Source organism: Marmota flaviventris, chromosome 6, assembly GCF_047511675.1.
Source record: "Marmota flaviventris isolate mMarFla1 chromosome 6, mMarFla1.hap1, whole genome shotgun sequence".
In the NCBI taxonomy this organism is placed as follows: Eukaryota; Metazoa; Chordata; class Mammalia; order Rodentia; family Sciuridae; genus Marmota; species Marmota flaviventris.
Window position 1 is genome coordinate 54,399,631 of NC_092503.1, and position 19,897 is coordinate 54,419,527.

At 37.5% G+C, this 19,897-nt stretch overlaps 1 protein-coding gene and 1 pseudogene across 1 annotated transcript in view; one reads left to right on the plus strand and one right to left on the minus strand.

Moving 5' to 3' along the window:
- Positions 1-19,897, minus strand: part of Armc2 (armadillo repeat containing 2) — a 102,149-nt gene that overhangs the window by 23,725 nt on the left and 58,527 nt on the right. The window contains exons 11-12 of the mRNA XM_027928375.2: positions 8,090-8,235; positions 3,449-3,548 (exon numbers count right to left, since the gene is read on the minus strand). Of these exons, the coding sequence (XP_027784176.2) occupies positions 3,449-3,548; positions 8,090-8,235 (246 nt within the window). The remainder of the gene's footprint in view (positions 1-3,448; positions 3,549-8,089; positions 8,236-19,897) is intronic.
- LOC114086941 (transcription initiation factor TFIID subunit 13 pseudogene) lies at positions 8,708-9,079 on the plus strand (annotated as a pseudogene).

Genomic DNA, 19,897 nt, shown 5'->3' on the forward strand with positions numbered 1-19,897 from the left:
GAATATTAAAGTAAGGGCTGAGCATGTAGTGCAGTGGCACAGAACTTTCCTAATGTGTGCAAGGCTCTGGGGTTTTTTAATTGCCAGCAATTTTTAAAAATAAGGAACAGTAGAATAAGATTTCTAGCTTGGAGGGAGGAAAGAGCAGAAGTTCACTGGATTAGACGAAGGGGAATGAAAGGAAGGGAGAAAGGATGGGAATGGGAAAGACAGTAGAATGAATCGGACATAACTTTCCTATGCTCATATACGAATACATGACCTCAGTGAAACTCCACACCAGGTACAACCACAGGGATGGGATCTAATTAGAATAAGTTATACTCCATGTGGTATAATGTATCAAAATACATTCTACTGTCATGTATATCTAAACAGAACAACCATAAAAAAAGATATCTAGCTTAGCCATACACCTGGCTAATAGCCTACAAAGTAGTAAAAACATAACTTTTGTGGTGATCCTGTCTACCAGAAAGAAATCTACAAATTAATGTGTAACTTCATACTATCCGGATTCTAATCACACAGTAGATAGCCAATTCAAACACCTGTAGATTGTCCTGAGACTGAAATCATGGGCGGGCCACTGAACAAAGGCCCAGCCTGACTTTGTCAGGACATGTCTCCTCCCCCATGACACCTTATTTCTAAGTTTTGGATTTTCCTTTCTTTTTGTTTTTGTTTTTGATCACAGTGGCATGGTTATGACCCTAGACATACTGGTTGGGTTCCTGGTTTTGGGCCTAGGAGCCGGATGTACTAGCTACACTGAAGTCTTTAAAATGATGTACTGATGAGGGAGGAACTGAGTGATCTTGGGAAGCTTCATGGAGCAGAGGATCAGAGAGCTACATCTTTAAATATGAATTGTTTTTTAAAGATGAGAGGTCATTAGAGAAATATGATCAAAGAATCATTTGGGCTGGGCATGGTGGAGCACACCTGTAATCCCATCAGCCCAGGAGGCTGAGGCAGGAGGAGTACAAGTTCAAAGCCAGCCTCAGCAATTTAGTAAGGCCCTGAGAATAATGTCTCAAAATAAAAACATAAAAAGGCCTGGGGATGTAGCTCAGTGGTAAAGCACCCTGGGTTCAATCCCCAGTACCTCAAAAGAATAATAATGATAGTTCAAAAGTCATTATTCTAAGGTCCAGTTATTGCTCTAGAGGCTCTTAGTCCCCCACTGGGAGCCCAAGTCTACTGATGAGTTTCCTTAAGTGTCTGTGTCTTCTTTCTATAGCTTTTCTCTCTCTCTTTTCTACTACTTGCTTACCTCTGCCTTTGGTTATAAGTTCTGCTTTGCTCTTATTTGCTTGCAATTAGCAGAGGAACATCATAACAGGCTCTTGGTGAGAGTACCCAAAGGACTCTTCCCTTCCACCCCCAGCACTGGGGATTAAACTCAGGGGCGCTTAGTTGGTAAGGCTAACCTGGAACTTGCGATCCTCCTGCCTCACTTCTGGAGTTGCTCAGATTACAGCTGTGCCCCAGCATATCCAGCTGAGGTTAAATTATTTTTAATACCTTCTAAGATGGAAAGGAAATACGTAATACATTTTAATGTGATTTTCACCACAGTGATTAAAATAAGTTTGGTGATTAAAATAATAAATTATGCTTTTCTTTGGTGGTTCTATATGAAATATGCTCTTTATTCTTCTTTGGAAATTAATTTTAATAGGAAAACAAAATTATAAATTAATAGAGACATGTGACTTTTAAACCAAAGCAGAAAGCAGTTTAGTGAAAAGTGTGACAAAACTTTATGTCAATTGTTAGGCTACTTAGTCCCTTAAACCAGAAAAAGCATCCCCTGACCAATACTGACATCTCCAGTCTGTCAGGTTGGCAAGATACTATGATTTTTGTTAGCCTTGTTAACGATGGCTATCAGATAAGCTACAATCATAGACAAAACAGTATCTACTAGCAATGCCACAAAACAACAGGGCTCTTTACCTATACTCTTCCTTTAAAAAATAAACTAAGTTTTGACATAGCTTGAAATCAAACATTAAACAGAAATATTTTCTTTCACCTCATTTGAAAATCATAGAGTAAGGCACAAAGTGGTCTCCTCTAGTTAAAAGTAATCTAATTTACTCAAGACCAAATTACCAAAGTAGAAAAAATAATGATGGTAAAATAAAATTATCTCAAATCCATGAAATTATAGTATATAAATAAATCTCTTTTAACAGCTAAAAGATTTATTTTCAGACTATAATATATTCTCTTTTCTGTCATTTAACTTTTTTTCCCTTAAAAAAGAAATTCAGGAAGAAGAGTACCTAAGCTTTTCATTCGGTTAATTCATTTGTCCAAAGATTACAGTTCTAATGATATATCGTACTAAATCTAAATTAAATGTTTAATGGACACTTAAATGAATATGTTAAGGTAGATTAATCAAATTCATTCTTTACTTGACATGGTGAATTACTATGCCTTGAAATCTTCCAAGTATGTAATTTGTAGAAAATAAAAAATATATAGGTATAGGCATTGTTAAGCCAAATATCCAGAATTCAAATTCAAGTGCATATTTGTAAATCAGTTTTTTTAAAAAAAAAACTTACTGGCACTTTAACCAAGATTTTATCACCTTTTATTTATTTTTTTTTGGTACTGGAGATTAAACACAGGGTGCTTAACCACTAAGCCACATCCCCTAGGTTCAATCCCCAGTACTACAAAAATAAATAAATAAATAACCCCAAACAAAAACAACACCCTAAATTATTATTATTTTTTTTTTGGGGGGGGGGGTTAATCAGTCACATCAATTTTATTTGCTTGGTAAAGATGTTTGGAAGTAGTTACATTTATTTATTTATTTTTTATCTTTAAAATTAGATTTATTTATCCAAATTAACACCCTAAATTATCTCATTTATATCCTTTACCTAGAAATTCCATCTTCTAAATACAACACAGTCAAAAAAATTAGAGAATTTAAGAACTATAAGAATCTTCCAGGGACAGCCAGTATAGAGGGATCCCAAACTTTAATTTGCATCAGAAGTTGTCATGATCTTTGTTAAAATGCAGGTGGACAGGTCTAATTCCACCCCTCTGACTCCACAGGCCTGGGATGGAGCCTACTGAGCTTCCTACTGAAATAGCTAGTGCAAGATGACTGTCATGTAGGTCGTCTATAGGTCATTGGGAGGACCAACACTCCTGTAGTCCACCCCACCTCCTCCATAAGCCAGGAGTCCCCTTGAACTATATCCCATTGAGACATTTTCTGCCTCAAATTATTCCTTCTTTAATGCCTGGAGGTAGCTCACTGCCTCCTAGGGCAGTACATTATACATCTAATGGAAGCTTCTAATAGGAATCTATATATTCAAAACACAAAGTCATTCAACATGGGCATACACAAATATGACAGTACAAAAACACAGAAGACACTGAAGAATCAAATGCATGAAGAACTGACCTGCTTATTCTGGTATTTGTTTATCAGATTCAAAAATAAGGCATAACATCTGGAATAGTTGGCCAAGGCTGCACAGCTATCACGATAAGTAGTTAGTTTGCTGCAGAAATGCCAAATGGGAAAATAAAAATTAAATGTTTTCCTATAAAATTCAGGAAGACATAATATCACATTAACCTTAGCCCTTCACAGTTACCCAGTTCATTAAAAGGAGTCTACAAATACTCCACGCACCAGCCTAGAGAAGCTGTAAAGAGACTTGATGTCAACTCTATATTCTGGGGATATGGAGCAAGGAAATTAAAAAATAAATAAATAATCAAACAAATAAACAAACAAATAAAAAGGTCCTTTGAAAAACAGAAGAAGACTGAAGACTGTAACACATCTACATGAGCAATGTACAACTGCTCTAATATACCAGGCTAGTAGTGCTCTGCTATCAGTAAAAGTAGACCTTAAGGTAAAAGATCTTTAAAATGGCTTTAAAATTTCTACAGCAAGCAAGTGAGCAAACAAAATCCACAAGGCAATACCAACAAACCCACATCAAATTGGGAGATGTTCATAAATTTCTTACTAATTGATAGATCAATAGAACAATGTCAGTCATACTTTCAAAATTTGACCATGTAGCAGGCTATAAACAAATCTCAGTAAATTTTCAGAGAACTAGTATCTTAATAATACTCTCTGATCATAGTACACTTAAGTTACAAAGCAATTTTCAAAATATATTTTAAAAATATTTTTAGAAACATATAACTAATGGATCAAAGAAATAAGAATACCTAAAAATATATCTGAATAATAACAAAAATATTACAAGTCAAAATTTGTAGAATGTAGCTAAAGCCGTGTTCAAAGGATAAGAAGACTAAAAAGAAAGATGAGTTTTTAATACAGAAGAAAAATATACCCATAGAAGTTAGAAGAAAGGGATTAATAAGGATAAGAGCTGAAGGAATAAGATAGAAAACAAACAAACAATAAATGGATCAATAAATCTACTGATTTTCTGTAAAAACTAATAAAACTGACAAACTTTTGGCAAGACTTATCAAGAAAAAAGATAAATATTAATCAAAATTAGAAATAAAATCAGTATTAAAAATGAAGAGCAGTATAACATATTTGTTAAAAGTATGAATTCTAGAGCCAGAATAACCTGTTTGATTTGTTGTCCTACAACTCACTGTGTGATTTTAGGAAAACTACTGATCTTTTCTGTGCCTCAGTTTCCTCATCTGTCAAATGAAGACAGCAATATCTTATCTATCCTCTGCTCCAGTCCTGGAATTGAACCAGGACCTCACGCATGCTAGGCAAGTACTCTACCACTGAGCTGCACCCCCAGCTCTTTTTTAGTTTGTTCTGAGACAGGGATGTACAAATTTGCACAGCCGGGCCTCAAACTTGAAATCCTCCTGCTGCAGTCTCCCCAACAGCCAGAATTACAGGCCTACCCCAACACACCTGCTTATAATGGAACCTATCTTAAAAAGTTGATATAAGGCCAGGTGCAGAGGCAATGCCTGTCATTCCAGTGACTGTGGAGGCTGAGACAGAAGATTCATAGGAAATTTAGAAATTTAGCAAGATCCACTGTGGAACCAACCTAGATGCCCTTCAGTGGATGAGTGGATAAAAAAAAAATGTGACATATACACAATGGAATATTACTCAGCAATAAAAGAGAATAAAATCATGGCACTTTCAGGTAAATGGATGGCATTGGAGAAGATAATGCTAAATTAAGTTAGCCAGTCCCAACAAACCAATGCTAAATGTTTTCTCTGATATAAGGAGGCTGATTCGTAGTGGGGTAGAGAGGGGGAGCATGGGAGGAATAGATGAACTCTAGGTAGGGCAGAGGGGTGGGAGGGGAAGGGAGTGGGCAGGGGGTTAGCAATGATGGTGGAATGTGATGGACATCATTATCCAAAGTACATGTATGAAGACACGAATTGAACTCAACATACTTTATATACAACAAGAGATATGAAAATTGTGCTGTATATGTGTAATAAGAATTGTAATGCATTCTGCTGTTATTTATTTTTTAAAATCAATTTAAAAATTAAAAAATAGGATATATATTTGTTATTTGAATGGAAGCTACTAAAAATAATAAAGTAAATTTAAAAAAAAAGAAATTTAGCAAAATCCTTAACAACTTAGGAAGACCCTGTCTCAAAATTTTAAAAAAATATTAAAGGATTAAAGATGTAGCTCAGTGCTAAAGTGACCCTAGGTTCAATTCTTAGTACCAAAAATAGAAACAAACAAACAAAAAACCAAGTTGATGTAAGGATAAAATGAATTAGTATTTGGAAAATTCTTTTAAAGTATTGCCTATCATGTACTAAGTATCCAAGTATCAAATATGTAAAGTAAATGAAAGATGCAACAGATACTAAAATGATGATAAGTAGAGTATTTTTGAACTCTATATTGTTTGAAAACTTAGAAAATTGTACAAAATCCTATAAAATTTTAACTATTTATTTATTTTGATACTGAGGATTGGACCCATGGGCACTCTGCCATTGAACTACATCCCCATCCCTATTTATTTTGAGACAGAGTCTTGCTAAGTTGTTCAGGCTGTCCTTGAACTATAATTCTCCTGCCTCAGCCTCCTGAGTTGCTGGGATTACAGGCATGTGCTACCATGCCATGCTAAAAAATATGACTTTTTAAACTGAGCCAAGGAGAAATAAAAATATCACTAGATATGCAGAAACTGAATTAGCCAGCTGCAGTGGCACATGCCTCTAGTCTGTACGTGCTTTTCAAAAAATAGATAAATTTAAAGGGGCATGGTGGTGCATGCCTATAATCCCAATGGCTTGGGAGACCGAGGCAGAAGGATTATAAATTCAAAGCCAGCCTCACAATTTAGCAAGGCCTGGATGGGGATATAGCTCAGTGGTTAAGCACCCCTGGTTCAATCCCTGGTACAAATACATAAATAAGCTTAATTTTCATAAATTCTTCTAGAAAAGAGAAATTGGAATACTTCCCATTATGAGGCAGGTATAAACTTGACACCAAAAACAAACAATAATGTAGGAAAGGAAAAGAAAAGATCAACTTGACTCATGACCAGAGATGAAAAATCTCTGATTAAAACATTAGTTAACCAGACCCATCAATATATGATGGCCTACTAATATGAGAAAATCTTAATGTAATTTACTAGATTAATAGATTGAAAAAAGTAAATCTATGTATCCAAAATAGAATCAGGGCAAGCATTTGAAAAAACCTTGCTTAATGAGAAAGAATCTTTCCAGAACTTTCTTAAAAGTATCTATAAAAATCTACAAGAAACATCATTTTTCACTGGTGAGACCATAAAAATAATTCATTTAAAGTCAGGAAAACCTGCTGTGGTGGCTCAGGCCTATTACCCCCCTATCAAAGAGACTGAGGCAGGAGGATTATAAGTTGCCCAGCCTCAGCAACTGTCTTAAAATAAGAGACCCTGTCTTAAAATAAAAATAATAAAAAGGGCTGGAGATGTAGCTCAGTGGTAGAGAATCCCTGGGTTCAAATAAAAGAAAAAATATCCTAAAGTTCTTATCATAGACTTACTGATTTTCTCAGTTCATAAGGAAGAAAAAAGAATGAGTCTGGATCTTAAAAGAAAAAAAGTGAGAGATTCATCTTTTAGCAAGATTCAAATTAAATCTATAATAGTAAAAGCAATGTAGCACTTACTGGTCTGAGGATGGACCAAATAGAATGCCCAGAAACAGACCTGCAGTAATTTGGAAACATATAAATGACTGAAAATCCATGAGAAAAGGACAGCATATTAAAAAAGATGCTGGACAACAGACCATCCATCCACATGGAAAAAAAATTAACTTGGACTCCCTATATGCCACCATCCACAAAACATAAACTCTTTGCAATTTTACAATGCTTCAAAATGGGAGTAATTAAAGATCCAGAACAAAGTTCAGGAAAGAAATAAAATCTGGACTCAATAGCCTCATACTGGGGTCAATTACCAATCTGGTCTTCAGGAAATTTAATAGTTAAAGATAGTACCAGGTTTCTTGAGAAAAATCATTATATTAAAATGCTGGCAAATAAAAGTAAGGGAAAAAATACAAATATGTAATTTAAAGACAGCTCTGAAATTCAACAACATCTTGTTTTGAGACAACCTGGATATAAATGACCATCCTGTCTGGAGTAAAGTACAGACATGATTAGTGGAAGTGTGAACCAAAGTTCAAACCATTGGAATAAAATACAAAATCAGATCACACTTGTAACAGATGAACTGTGAAATATTATTTCCAGGTATACTAGGAAGTTCGCCATCTATCGTGGTACACAGAAATAAACAAGAACATTAGGGATAGCTCACAATTCACCAAAGAACTAAAATGACCTACATTTAGCGAATACAGAGTGGCAAGACAATCACACAGGAAACAGAATCCATAAATCATGTATTCTAAATTTGGACCCACCGGATTTACTTTTTCTGCTAGGGGAAATAAAAAGCAAAAAAAGACAAAAAAGAATTCCCTGACAGTCACACACTCAAACATTGCAAATAATACGAAACCCAAGCATTAGCATTTTTGTAAGGCTACTTCATTCTCTTAGTCTACCTACCTGAATATTCTGGCAATATTGGTACAGACGTCCTTGTCATCCATGTACCGCTCCATCACTGTGCAGAGCTGGGGAAGGGTGCTGATGCTCAAGAACTTACTTCTTGCTAGCGGTGAATCAACCAAGTTTCTCAATGTAGCAGTTGCCTAGGATAAAAGCATGTTTGCACTATTTTTTATTTTATTTTTTTTGTAGTGGGGATTGAACCCAAGAACACTTAGCACTGAGCCACATCCCCAGTCCTTTTTTATTTTTTAGTTTATTTTGAAACAGGATCTCTCTAAGTTGTTTAGTGCCTCTTGAAACTTTGTGAGGCTGGCCTTTAAGTTGAGATTCTCCTGCCTCAACCTCCTGAGTTACTGGGATTACAGACGTATGCCAGGTGGCTGTGCCATTTTTTAAAACTGGAAAATATAGCCATGCTAATTATCTAACAAGGCACAATCCACTCCATAAATTTCATTGTATCAATCAGTAGGTAAACCAAGTCCCTGTTATGATTCTCCCATTAGAGAATATGGGTCTAGGCACAATAGCATGAAATAAAAACAAAGCAAGCCTAATTGGGTTCAAAGGTAAAGAATGGAATAATAGGCTGTGGGCTGGTGGGCTAGAGGGATGGTCAATGAGGAAAAAGACCGGATGTTTGAGGAGGAAAATGAAGAAATTGGGGGAGGTACAGAAGGTAGACAGACTGAAAGATATTTTTTTTCTAAAGAATTACGATGTGTGATGTATGGGTTTGGGGATGACCAGAATCCTTACACTGAGTCAGTGGATATTCTTGAAGACCTTGTAATAGAGTTCATCACTGAAATGACTCACAAGGCAATGTCAATTGGAAGACAAGGTCGAGTACAAGTTGAAGATATCGTCTTCTTGATTCAGAAGGACCCAAGGAAGTTCGCTAGGGTTAAAGACTTGCTTACCATGAATGAAGCATTGAAACAAGCTAGAAAAGCATTTGATGAAGCAAACTACAGATCTTGATAATTTTTGTACTTCATGGAATTTCATTATCTTCTGTGGAAATCATATATAATAATTGTGTATTTTGTACAGTAATATCCTACTATCTAGGCATGTAAATGAAAGATGGAGAAACAAAGTTTTCAGCCTTTAATTTCATGTCTTTGATTTTAGAGTGATCCTTGAGCCTTTAATTGCCTGCCTTTACATGACCACACTTGAATTACTTACTGAGTTTTAATGACTACATGTAGTTAAAGTACCTTACAAATTATGTGGTTCCTTCTGACTTTTGACTATCTAAAGGATGAAGTAGTATTTGTTACGTATATTTGTGCCATTATAAGCTATACTATAGCTGTTTAATATATGAAATCTAAATGTCATTTTGACTATGACTGCTGAGACATATGCCTTACATACATATTTTGAAGTTTTTAGACAACAGTAGTCTGAGATGTTATTAAAGATAGTAAACTGGTTTTTCTTTTAAGGAGATGATATTTGAAACTACAAGTTTTTGTAAGAATGTTTATGTGTCTTAAATGATAATTTGTTTTAATATTTTCTAAATAGTGATTTTTTATTTTTATTTTTCTAGAAACTTAAAGTTTCATGTTGATGCTTCCATGTTGAAAGACTTTTTTGATTTAAAACCTTTTGGGACTTAGGTTACTTTTTAAGTTTTAGAACTCATTTTCCTGATAATTTACTTTCAGTAGCAGGAATGACAATGTTTAATGAGCTAATGGTAGGATAAGCATTTGGGGTAGTATTTTTTTAACATATATATAAGTACTTGTGGAAATACGTAGTTGACTAAAACCACATGTAGCTACAAAAACCACTTTTGTAGTTCAGAGTTAAGAGGTTTTGTGTGAATTTAGCTTATTGCATTAAATTATTGCCCTTAGCTTAAAATAAGGATTAAAATTGCATTTAAAGAGATCACTGAATGCTACTGTTTGTGAAACTGAACTTTTTGATTCTACTTATAAATAGTATCTATAAATCAGTACCTGGGAAAATTTCACTTTCTTAACCTATTGATACAAGAAATAAAGTCTAAAAAATTAAACAGAAAAAAGAGAATGGAATAGGGAATTAGCATAACAAAAATCAGGGTGAAGCAAATCACTATCTGGGTTAATAGCCACAAGATCTTCAATTGATCCTGTGACAGCCATATCAGTTCCACAGAAATTTCTTGCTCTATTGTTCTTATAAATACCATCAAAGATGATGTGACCGAAAAATATTTAAGACTATCAGACTTATTTTCTTCTAAGTATTGAGATTTTTGCAAATTGGTCTTATTTTGTAGAACAATTTAAGAAAAACTGTGTTTTCCTTTGTCTAAGAGTAGAGAACAATTTAGTAAATCTGAAAATTGGTGTTGCTGTTATCTAATAATTTTCATATGTGGTGTGATCTTTCCTTGAGGGATGGTACAGGCAAGCTATTAGTGAAGAAAGTCAAATCAGTGCCACCATTTTCAAGCCTGGATTAGTTACTTAACCTTCCAAAACAAATTTTTCTCATCAATAAAGTGGACATGGTGATAACTGCCCTGTTGTTAGCAGAAGGAATCACAGTTTTCCTAGTTGTGAGGATTCAATGAGATGAGATATGTAATGGCACTGCTAGAGCCCATTACCTAATGGTGTGCATATATCATAGGCTCACCCCCACCTTAATTGAGGAAATTCTCACTCAGGATGCAGAAGAGAGAACACTGGCTTTAGAGTCAACTAACAGGATTCAGTTCCAAATCTCCTTCAAGTTATGTGGGACAGACACTCATTTTTCCACTTCCCCATTTTCATATCTATAAAAACAGGATTACTATTCTGCTCACTTTCAGAGTGGTTGTATGTAGCAAATAGAAAAGATGTGACAATGTATTCATATACTAGAAAGCATTAGGTAAATATAAAGCATCCTTATATCATAACAAAAAGATTTTGTAAGTTAAAATATAACTATGTTGAGAACAATTTAAAAATATCTCAATGTAGTGATTCAATTATACATGACTTAGTCAATTCTTCCTTGAAAGGTACAGGATCACAAACATTGTCAGGGAACTAAACTATACAAGTATTTGATCTGACCAGGAATCTACAATACAGTCTTCTAAGCTAAGGATTAGGTCTTTTGTGAAGACTAATAAACTGTTCTAGGAATCCCAGGCCATTGCTGCCATAAAATGGAAAATTCCCATCATCTGACTAGACTCTACCTGTTCTGAGACAGCCCAGGCCCTTGGGCACTACTAGTTTATCTCAGTCCAAAGAATGACTCACACTTTCCTCAACAGAGACCAAAGAACACAGATGCCCAAGTGAATCCAGACCTGAACTGGTACATGCAGACACCATGGGGAACCCGTTCCATTCATGTGCACATGAAGTTTCTTTTCCCTGGTTCCCAGGGCTTAGAAGATGGGCATTCGGATCCACAGTCATCTTCTTGCCCCCCTCATCTAACCTCTGGCAAGGGATGTTGTTAGCAGAAGGAATCACAGTTTTCCTAGGAACTTTTATTTTCTTGTTTCAACCTAAATTTTTTTCCCCCTCTCAATCCTTCTCACCTCATTAGAAAAAGTTAAGACAGCTCAAGGTTCTTGGGCCCCAATGTACTACCTTTTATAAATGGCTCAGATCAATATGTCATATATCATCTTGGCTTAAATCCCTACCCATTTGCTACACATATCAATCATGTTATGTGCACAACACATAATTGATACACTGAATATTTCCAAATTTGTCCATATGGGGCTAGTAGAAAATATATGTGTGAAACTTGTACCACACACTACCTTATAATATCTCAATCTACAACACCACCATCAACTTAGCTGCTAAAATCTCAAAAGTCCCATAATCCTGTCTTGTTGCTTTAGTCACCATAGGTCCTGCTGGTTTTTCGCCGTTGCTCCTAGGATAAGGTTCAGTGCCCTGCCCATGGTCTATAAGGACATACATGATCTGGTTCTTACCAACCCCTCAAACTTTATCTCATACCATAAACTCCCCGGCAAACTCTATTTAATGTTATGTCTTCCTGTCTGTCTACTCCTGTGGATTAGAGGCTTTCGTGGGGGCATATACCTTGTTTCTCTTCCCATCACTATGCCCCCAGGATGGAGACTAGTGCCTGTCATGAACATCTATCTACAAAGGAAAGACTGGGTACCAATAGCAAGGTTAGGAATATGAGGAAACCATGAATTAAGCAGACTGACTGTAAGATGATTTTAAAGGAGCAGAGTAATTAAAAAATATTGGATGAAAGAAAATGGATTTTGTGGAGGGGAGTGGTTCCCTGTGGATTTATTCCCTCTTCATCTCAATCAAATAGGCTCTGAAACTCCCCTGCTCCTTTCCCTTTCCACACATGACTGGTCACCTGTTCTACCTCTTCTCCCCCTCACCAGGTCACCATGGCTTCATCTCTTACCCACACTCCACAGTCCCCTGAACCAGGTCCTTCCACAGTCTCTTCCCATCTGGTTCATCTTCCCACAGCGTTCACTGATGCCTGAGGGGACTTCTCAAAACCCAACCTTCCCTTTTGGGAAGATGTCCAGGGTCTAGTGGGCAACATCCATATTCACTTTATAAAGCATAGCCCACTCCTCTGAGATGTCCTTGGAGCTCACTTCCTGCACCTCTTTTCCTCATCACGCAGCCATTTTTTTCAGACTCTGCACCATAAAACATCATGATTCCACACCTTTGAATAGACCCCTTCTTCCACTTGGAACGCCCTCCTGGACTAACCCTTCCCTGCTCCCCCAACGGGCAATCTCCTGCTCATTTTCCAGGACCCAGCTCAGGCTCACTTGTCCTCCATGAAGACTGTCCAGTGGTTCTGTCAATGCCTCTTCATGCCTCTAGAGCCTCACCACAGAGTCATAATCACTTGCCCCTGCACCCCTCTCCCGTGGTGAATTCCTCCAGTGTATAAACCATCTCTAATTCCTCTTTCTACTCAGGACAATAAAATGTGCCCATGAAAAGCTCTTTCTGTTCAGGTGCTGCCTGGCTGGATGAAACATAGAAGGAGAAGGGGAAGGAGGAGAGGAACAGAGAGGGAAGCTGGAAAGGAGAGGGGTCGGGAGGTTTTTCCCTTTAAGAAGCCTCTGGCAAGAAAATGCAGAGGATTATCAAAGGCCTGGGTGACACAGAGCTAAAATCCCTGAGGTAGAAGGTCCTGGAAGAGGCCACCAGGCAGATGCAGCTATGCAGGTCCCCACTGTGAGAACTGCCTCAATCTCTGTGAGCCGCTACTCTCAATACCAGGGGGGGGGATGGCGTGTTGATTGTTCAGACCCAGAGAAGGGTGGGTGGGAAGAGAGTCTAGCTAAATAGCATGGTATGGTGAAGGCGAGTTTCTATCCTAATTTATGTTGTTTCAAATTGTACTTTGATATATATTTATCTTTTTTATTGTACATAATCTTTTTTAAAATTAGAGCTTTATAGATATACATAGTGGCTGAGTTCATCCCGATAAACTCACACCTGCATAGAAATTGATTTCAGTCCATGATCCCCCTTTTCCTGTCCCCTCTTTTCCCCTTTCCTCCTCCCCTCTCTCATTCTCCTTCCACTATTAGACTTCCTTTCATTTTATATTTGATTGGTTCTTTCTACCTATGCATAAAGGTGAACTTCCTTATTGTATACTTATATATGCACATAAAATGATTTTTAAGAACTCTTATCCATCCTACCACTCTGCTTCTTGATCCCCTTTTCTACAATACTGATCTTCCCTTTATGTTATCCTATCCTTCCCTCCCCCTTTCCTTTATTTTACTCTAGCTTCTGCATATGAGAGAAATGTTCAACCTTTGAGTTTCTGAGTCTAGCTTTTTGCACTTAGCACGATATTCTCCATTTCCAACCACTTACTGGCAAATGCCATGATTTCATTCTTTTTTTACAGAGGAGTGGATCTCTCTCTCTCTCTCCATGTATATATTTTTATAAATAAATATGTAATGTACATGTATGTACGTATGTAATATATGTGCACATATACATAGATACATAATATATACATTATATACACATCATACATCATATATATATAGATATCTACTCAGCTCTAAAAGATAAAATTATGGCATATATTATGTATATATACATATGTATTAAAATTGTGATATATATGTATATATAAGATGTGATAAGACACATCACAATTTCTTATTCCATTCATCTATTGACATTGATTGATTCCATAATCTAGCTATTGTGAATTGTGCTGCTATAAACATTGAGGTGGCTATATTGTTACAGTATTCTAATTTTTGATCTTTTGGGAAAATACCAAGGAATGGGATATCTGGACCATGTGGTGGTTTCATTCCTAGTTTTTTTGAGAACTCTCCACACTGCTCTCCAGAGTGCTGTACTAGTTTGCAGTTCCACCAACAATTGTACATATATATATATATATTTTTTTTTTTTAATTTTTTATTGTTGGTTGTTCAAACCATTACAAATTTCTTGATATATCATATTTCACACTTTGATTCAAGTGGGTTATGAATATATTTTTTAATATTTTATTTTTTAGTTGTAGTTGGACACAATACCTTTATTTCACTTATTTGTTTTTTTATGTGGTGCTGAGGATCGAACCCATGGTCTTGCATGTGCGAGGCGAGCGCTCTACTGCTGAGCCACAACCGTAGCTCTGTACATATTTTTTTAAAATCATCTCAAAATCCTTTCTTTTTTTAAAAAAAGCCCAAGTTTACTTAGATACTTGTTTAACTTTTTAATGACTTACTGGAGCAACTGTCAACCTTAACTGTCATTTCACTAAGAAAGTATGAAAATAGCAAATTACAAAATATAAGCTTTCATTCTTATTTTTCCCATCTTGTAATCTGCAACAGTGTGGGACAGACATATGGAATTGGAAGGCAACCAGTGGGAAGAAGAAAAAAGAGAAGACTGGACCTGATGGTGCATGTCTGTAATCCCAGCTACCTGGGAGGCTGAGACAGGAGGATCACAAGTTCAAGGTCAGCTTTAGCAACTTAGTGAGGCCCTAAGAATCTTAGTGAGATCTTATCTCAAAATAAAAAATAAAAAGGGCTGGGGACCTAGCTCGGTGGTTAAGCACCCCTTGATTCAATCCCTGGTACCAAACAAACAAACAAAAAATCCCAGCATTTCAATACAGTAAAATTGAACCCAAAAGATTTAGCTTCTATTTTTCCAAGTTAATTGTCAGTACTTACCAACTTCAAAATATGTTTTCAACTATTAGCTGGGGATCTAACCCAGGGCCTTGAATAACCTTAGCAAATACCAGTAAACTTTGTCTTAAACTATGGAGACCCTGACTAGGTCATAACACTCCTATATTCTCTGCTGCAGTGGGGGAGGGTGTAAGGTGGAGAAGGCTGCTTGTAGACCTGAGTTTCCACAGACTGCCCATTTCCAGAGGCGGATGGCCCTCTCTCTTTCTTGTCCTCCCCCAGAGTCCTCAGTCCCCTGGGAACTCACTGGATTCCCCCCCAGAAGGTGATCAGCTCCTTCTCCAAGAACCCACCATGAAACTCTCATTTTAGGTGCATCAGAAGTTTCCCCATTTTAAAAAAAGTTTTCAAAGAAATCTTTGGGACATAAAACACTTGGAAATTGTACCATTCATTGTCTGGAAGTTACCATGCTTCCTCAACCTAATTTAGGATCAAGATTCAGTTTTATATATCAAATGATATTTATGCAAAGGATCTGAGCAGCTACTTCCTGGCCTATCTCATGAGCTTCACTTCATTTGCTCCTTAAAACAATCCCCTGAGCTGTAACGTGCCCTATTTTCGAGATGAGGAAACTGGGGCTCAGAAATTCTACCCCTTTCCAGGTAGGCTGGTGGCCTGGGCTTCTCCTTGTCCACTGCCTCCCCTGCTCTATCTGGCATTTGTCTCGAAACACATTTATTTTATTTCTCAATGATCTGGAATATCCATAACCCAAATCCCTGGAGCTTTATCTCAGCTGCCAACTGCAAAATGGTTCACTTCCCACTGATGATGTGAAAGAATAAATACAGCCGCCAGAGACCACAAACAGTGTCAAATGATTTAAAACCAAAGCCACACCATTTTCCAACCTCAGCTAAACCATCTCCCTCTATTAATAAAAGCACATTCATTTTTTGGATTTGTGCCTAACTGAGACCACATATATGCCCAAATCAGAGCCTATGTGGTAACCCAAGAAGTTTCATATTGTCTCACATATGATTAGTACAGTTCTGGCTGAGATAAAAGAAACCAATGATGAGATGCTGCTCTACACATGAAACCATGGGTACCGACAGTTTCTAAGCATTTGTTACAGTTTGTTAAGATATATGCACATGTGGGAGGAATAGACGAATTCTAGGTAGAACAGAGGGGTTGGAAATGATGGTGAAATGTGAGGATCATTACTATCCAAAGTACATGTATAAAGACACAAATTGGTGTGAATTTACTATGTATATGACCAGAGATATGAAAAATTGTGCTCTATATGTGTAATAATTGTAATGCATTCTGTTGTCATATATAAATAAAAAATTTACATAAAAATGATATATGCATATGAAAGTATTATATTAACTTAATTATTATAGGCTATAGCCAAAAGAAAAATTTCACCTAATTTCAGCAACAATATGCTAAGCAAAATAAGCTAGACACAGTACTCTTGTTAACTGTATTATATTCATCCCAATTTCCTGATTACAACATTCTGAAGTTATGTAAGATGTTGCCATTGGGAGAAGCGGGTGATGGGTACATAGGACCTCACTGTGCTGTTTTAGAGCTTCTTATGAATTTATACTTAGTTCAAAATAAAAGTTAAAAAGGAGTTAGACAACAATGGAGTTCTGGAGATTCCCCTTAGAAAAAGGAAGGACATGATACCATGGGGTAGCAGGTGAGGGAGGGAAAGAATCTGAATTGGGGGAGTCTTGGGAGGAGCCCTCAGGCTTACAGGCCAAAGACACAGAACAGGTGGGGGAGGGAAGACAAAGCAAACCATGCAACCTGGGGTGCTACAGAACAGGTCAAATGTTCAAAGCAGGAGAAGTACACCTTTCTCTACAGATTACATTCCAATGAGCTGAGCTAAGGGTATGGCTTAGTGGTAGAGCATTTGCCTATTGTGCATGGGCCCTGGATTCCATTCCCAGCACTGCAAAGAAAAAAAACAAAAACAATTTCACCAAATCAAATGAGTCATCTATGAAGGGGTATATGGTGAGGGGGGGAGGGCTGGAAATACTAATGAACTAAAAAAATAGGAATATAAATTCAAGTCAGTCTGGTATTATTATTATTTGTTAGGTACCAGGGTTGAACCTAGGGGTGCTTAACCACTGAGCCACATCCCCAGCCCCTTTTAATTTTTTTTTATTTTGTGAAAGGGTCTCTACTAAATTGCAGAGACTGGCCTTGAACTTGTGATTCTCCTGCCTCAGGCTCTTGAGTCCATGGGATTATGCCCCCACTGCCACCCGCCTAGCATCAGTCTAGTTTTAGTAGTTACATTGTAAACCCAAAATTGCCTAGCTGTAAATGCAAGTATGTTGGGATTTTTGATTACAGCAAAGCAACTTTGCACACGTTGTTCTCAAGAACACATTGTTCTCAATGGAGGACAAATGAGACACCAGGAGAACTTGGGCTGGGCTGTGTTTATGATATCCCAGGAAGGAGGCGGGATGGAGGTCAGGCTCCCTGAGGCAGATAAGTCCAGCTCTTGTATTAGGCCTTCCACACTGTTGGCCTTTAAAGGTCAAAGAAGAACCCTATACCTCCTGATAATCCATTCTAGCTCAACATTGACAAACGCCTATTTCTGTCTGTGTCACCTTCCTGGGTGTTATAATTTCCTGATGACCTTTAGGGGCCTGTCTGCTAACTGCCCTATATTTTCCTTCTTTCAAGTTTCAGCAAGTTCTCCTTAAATTCTAGTATTTTGAAATTAGCCACCATGCACGGTTTAACCTGCTTTACTCTTAGGATTTTATATGCAAGCTTGGGTCTCCCATTTTGCTAGGAAGGAGTACTAATGCTTTGACTTGCTGCTCGAATAGAGGCCCCAGAGTTCCCCTGGGCATTTCTTATTCTCAAAATGTTATTACCTGTCCCCTGTACAGAACTGGGTGCACACTGATCATGTGGAAGTACCATGGTTTTTGCAGAAGAATGAGACATAGGAATACTATTATCTGGTTTCAAAAAGTAGTCCCCTTCAGGTGGCTATCTTGTTGACCACAGTAGAACTTGCCACCAGAGCATGCCTGGCACACAGCAGCCATTCACAAACAATTGTGAAGTGAATGTCTCTTGGTTTCAGCTTCATGGTGACATATAAGCATGTGTATACATATACACGCATATACATAAGAAATAGCACAAAGAAAGCCTTCAGAATCAACACTTCAGTATTTTTCCCTCTGAAGGAGTCTTTGACACTGGTTCTTTCATATCCGTTATAATCAGTCTAAAATATAACTACAGCAGCACCTCTTAATTGGTGCTCCTGCATTTAAGATCTTAACCCTCCAATCTGTCACCTGGACATATTCTTCTACCATTATTTCCAGCATTTTGATGTCCATTGGCTGACAGCTTATGATTCACATTCATCTTTCTGCTACTCTGATCTCATCTGGCCTTCCCCATGCACAGACCTCTACCTGTTCCTGCTATCCCAGGGCCATTTTGCAGTCTGGCATTTGAGACCCATGGCTGTACCCTGTGAATCTTGCCTCCTGTGACTCACCCCACTGACTCCCTGTTCTGTACAGCTTTGCCTCCTTGGCATCCCCCAAACACATCTGCCTGCATATTCATCATCCTTTTCCCTTTGTTCCAGTTTCCCAGATTCCACACAACTGTCAGGGTTCAGCTGCAGGAGATGTTTTCCATCCGTTTGGTGGGCTCCAACACTGTGGCTTTAGAGAAACAGGATGACTCTAGCCCTGTGCCAGATGCTAAGACATGAAAACTTTGAAAACACAAGGTTCCCAGAAAGTGGGGAAGCTATCAAGGCCTCCCAGCAGCCAGCTGCAAAGGACAGGCAGTCACACAGCAGCTCTTGTCATGTTCTCATTCTCTCTGGCTTACAGACATTATTTGATTAATATTACAATCTCAGGTGATTTATTTATATCCCAATTGAACATATTTGCTTTTAAAAATGTCTCACGATCTGGAGCCATGAAAGCTGGTATAACAAATACTTCCACTGGTGGCCAGATCTGCCCAGGGCTGAATCTGCACATGATCTGGCTGGTGAAAAGCCAGTGTCACACATTGACTGGAGGAGAGTGTTTTATCCATTTTCCTAGTGAAGTCATGTTACTTACATTTTATCATTCATTTGATACAAAACAGCGTTGCTTATTTATTTGTTTTTGTGCCAGGGATTGAACCCAGAGCACTTAACCACTGAGCCACATCCCCAAAAACTTTTTTATTTTTAATTTTTTAAAATTTTATTTTGATGCAGGGTCTTGCTAAGTTGCTGAGGCTGACCTCGAACTGGGGATCCTCCTGCCTTAGCCTCCTGTGTCACTGGGATTACAGGCATGTGCCACCACATCCAGGGCTCTTCTTGGTTTTAACTAAATACAAGGGAATGTCCATTGTAGGGGATTCTGCAAATGACAAAGCCTAAAACAATGTTTCCTTCCTCTCCAAATCTGTAAAGACACTGGGATACAGTAGACCCAAATGTCATTTGGCAATCACAGCAGAAGCATGTTCTCAGGTGGTAGCAAAAACAGGCTCCACTTTCTCCTATT